Genomic DNA, 3,346 nt, shown 5'->3' on the forward strand with positions numbered 1-3,346 from the left:
AGTACCGCCCTGGGTTGGGGAGTACGGCAGGGTTGCGGGGAGGCGGCTAGCAGCAAGGCCAGCAGGGGTGAACAGTTGGGCTGGGTCACCCCACCCAGCCCCGACCTACTTGGCCAGCTGGATGAGTGCGATGACCAGCCAGCGGCCCACTTCACCCCACACCTTGGAAGCGCCCATCTCCATAAACACCTCCACGCACTCCAGCACGCTCAGCCATGTCAGCAACTTCTGCTGGGACAGCGACTACAAGAAGCCCAGCCAAGAGGTCAGGAGGCTCCCCAGTCCCAGGCCCTCCCACCACAGGGGCTCCTCTGAGCGATGTGGCTTTCCCTTTCCAGGCCTGAGTGTGCAGGCCTGAAGTCAAACGCCATCTCCAGCACTAACAGGCTGGGTGGGCGTGGGACAGACCCCTGTGCATCTGACGCTCAGCCTTTTCCTCTGCGTGGGGACATGAGCACTTCCACACCTCACCTAATGGGGTGGTGTGAGGCTCGTCGGACGCAGGCCTGTCTCACACTCTAGGAGGCCACGTGTGCTGCACAGGTGCCTAGCTGTGACTACCCCTGAGTCCTGCTGCTCCCCTCCCTCTGCTCCCGGCAGCACTCTCACCACCGGCAGCTTTTTCCGAAGCTCCTTCCGTAGGATGCTGTCGTTGAGCAGCACGAGCAGGTTGGAGGCAGAGTACACTAGGGGAGAAGTGTGGCCTTGAGAGGTGAGCGCTGCACACTCCACCCTCACCTTCTCCCCAGAGCCCCAGGGACCACCTATCACCTGCAGAGCTCAGCCACCCCCGCGCTATGTGGAAACCAGCCTGCCTCTCCACCCACCCTCAGTACACCACATTCCCCAGTGTGGCTATCAGGGCAGCTGGGCCAAGAAAGGAGGGTGGACAACCAGCTACTGCCCTGCCAGATGGCACCAGTGACCCAGCTGCCCCGAATGCCAGCATGCTTCAAACAGCCACGGATGTGCGGCCCCAGCTCCCGGTCTCTGCCTCTTCCCCAAAGTCTGTGCCATCTCATCTTTCAAAACCCAGCTTGTGCTTTCAGGGCCCGCACCGCAGGACTCACGGGGCACCTTACTGAGGCAGCGGGCCAGAGCCAGGCATCTGGGCGCTCTAGTTTGGGATCTTGGCTTGGGGATCATCAGCAGCTGTCGCCTAACCTCACTGAACCTCTGTTCCCATAACTGGAACTGGACACTGGGAACAGCAACTAACCCACCTCTTATGATTACACGGAGATTATGGGGCAAAGGCGGGTAAGGTGCTTAGCCCAGCGTCTGACCGGTAGTGAGCACTCAGTCAAGGTCCCCAGGCGCATCTCCACTACCGGACATGGAGGGATGGACAACTGGCCTTTGCACGACTCGAGTCACGGCACAGATAATCTAACGGGCAGCCTAGGACCTCGAGTCAGTGGTCATCCCCTCTGGGAAGCCCTCCGGGGCCCAGGCTGCCCCCGCCCACCCCAGAGTCCGGCTCACCCAGCTCTGACAGCTCGTGAGAGTCGGCGAAGCGACCTGGGGAGAAAGTACAGAAGGCGGCGTCGGTGAGCTCCTGTCTCACCTTGCGGCTGCGGGTCCCTCGACGTCCCCTCCCAACGCCCTCCGGGGACGCGGACGCTACTTCTCAAGCACGGCGATACCCTGACTCCGCAGGGACTAGAACCACTGGGGTCATAGGTCAGGGCCCCGAAGGGGTGGGTCAAAGGTCAGGGTGGCACCTGCCAGCAGGTAGCTGAGGCCCCGCACTGCCGTCTCCAGCTGGGCGGTGGCGGCCGGGTGACGAGTCACGTACTCCTGGTAGCGGAGGCCCAGCAGCCGCAGCTTCTCCATCCTGCCCTCAGCACCGACAGCCCCACTGACCGACAGTACGCCGGGCTGCGGCGCGCCGCTTCCTGCGCCCTCCTTCCTGCTTCCGGCCTTAGGCCCGCCTCTCGTCTGCTCGACTTCCGCGGGCCGGAGGGAGAGCGACGGGAGAAGCCCCAGGACCAACCTTCCCCCATTGCATAAGTCACCTCCCCCTCAGGTAGCGCTTAGCAACTGCGGGCCTCAGCCCGCCCTCGCCGCTCCTTCAAATCATTGGCTAACACGCCCTCCGCCCCCGAGCTGGCCAGCGCCGCGGGGCGCCCACTGTGCCGTCTTCCGGGTCGGGGCCCTGGCGCCTGCGCAGTCCGGGCTCCGGGACAGCGCCGCCGCAGTCCGAACAGTTTATTCTAGAGAAGGGATCAGGAGCCCCGAGTCTTCCCAGTAGAACGCCGAGAAGCTCGAACGGGAGGCCTGGCTCTTAAAGGGCACGCAGGTAGTCTGATCTGCGCCTCGATCAGACCCGGAGGCTGTGAAGTGTAAAGACGAGCGGACCGTGCAGCGGAGGCTGTTTGGCCAGGCGCTCCGTCTCTTGTGCCCCACCGGAGAGGTGTGGGAAACGAGGCCGTAAGGCCAGCCTTCCCTACCAGCACAGTGTCGGGCTTTGGCACTGGTTCCGCAAGCCCTGTGCCTGCGAAGAGCGCGCACCTGCATTCCCACCTCCGCGAAGACCCTGGCCCGGGCTTCTGCTCTGCGCTCAGGGTGGGAAGTTTCCCTTCTCTGGGCCTTGGGTTTCCCTATCTGTAAAAGGGTTTGCGGGCTAACTCGGTCCTTGAACTCAGGATCCATCTCCGAGCTCTCTCAGACTCTCTGATGCATCTCCGGGTCTTCAGTTGTGCCCCAAGGGGTGGGAACGATTCCTGGGAGATCCCCTCTGAATGGCTGGGAGGAGTGGGGACAGGAGAGCAGTGGCCAGAGGTAGAGGGAACTGGCGCCCCGAGGAGGTACGCTGATTGGCTGTAAAAGCATGGGTGAGAACTTGTGACCGGGGTAGGGCCCACAGATTTACAATAACCACAGTGTAATAATACGTTGTGTTGTTATTATTCTTCCGTGAGCGAGAGCGAGAGAGAGAGAGACAGCACCCCCAGCAGGGTCTCGTGCCATAATCCAACCGCAGCTTCAGCCAGCCCCCATCAAGGGTACATGTGTCGTCCACAACAGCTTCCTCCAAACTGGAACCCGTGCCTTGGGTCAACATTGCAGAGCACCGTTTTACTTGTGTGCCTTCGTTTACTCCCAGGAATACGTGATTTTACCTAATTCCCCCACCAGATAGCGTCTCTGGATGAGGGTTTAAAAATGCCTAGTCTGGGGGACCAGCAGTGGTGTGCTGGTTAAGGCGCTGGACGTTCCCATATGGCCAACCGCGGTCCGAGTCCCGGACCTGGTGGCTTGCTTTCTCACTTTCTCTCTCTTGCTCTCTGTCTCTCTCTGGTCAAATTAAATGAATGAATAAATAAAATTAAATAAGTAATGC

General features: G+C 61.1%; 1 protein-coding gene across 1 annotated transcript in view; it reads right to left on the reverse strand.

The window, feature by feature from the left end:
- PEX16 (peroxisomal biogenesis factor 16) overlaps positions 1–2,177 on the reverse strand; it is a gene marked incomplete in the record, with an annotated part of 7,817 nt that extends 5,640 nt beyond the window's left edge. Inside the window, 4 exon segments of the mRNA XM_027775404.1 lie at positions 110–243; positions 610–686; positions 1,486–1,521; positions 1,725–2,177. Of these exon segments, the coding sequence (XP_027631205.1) occupies positions 110–243; positions 610–686; positions 1,486–1,521; positions 1,725–1,836 (359 nt within the window).
- Positions 2,178–3,346: the final 1,169 nt, after the last annotated feature.

This window comes from Tupaia chinensis, unplaced genomic scaffold (genome assembly GCF_000334495.1).
Source record: "Tupaia chinensis unplaced genomic scaffold, TupChi_1.0 Scaffold000561_1, whole genome shotgun sequence".
Lineage (NCBI taxonomy): Eukaryota > Metazoa > Chordata > Mammalia > Scandentia > Tupaiidae > Tupaia > Tupaia belangeri.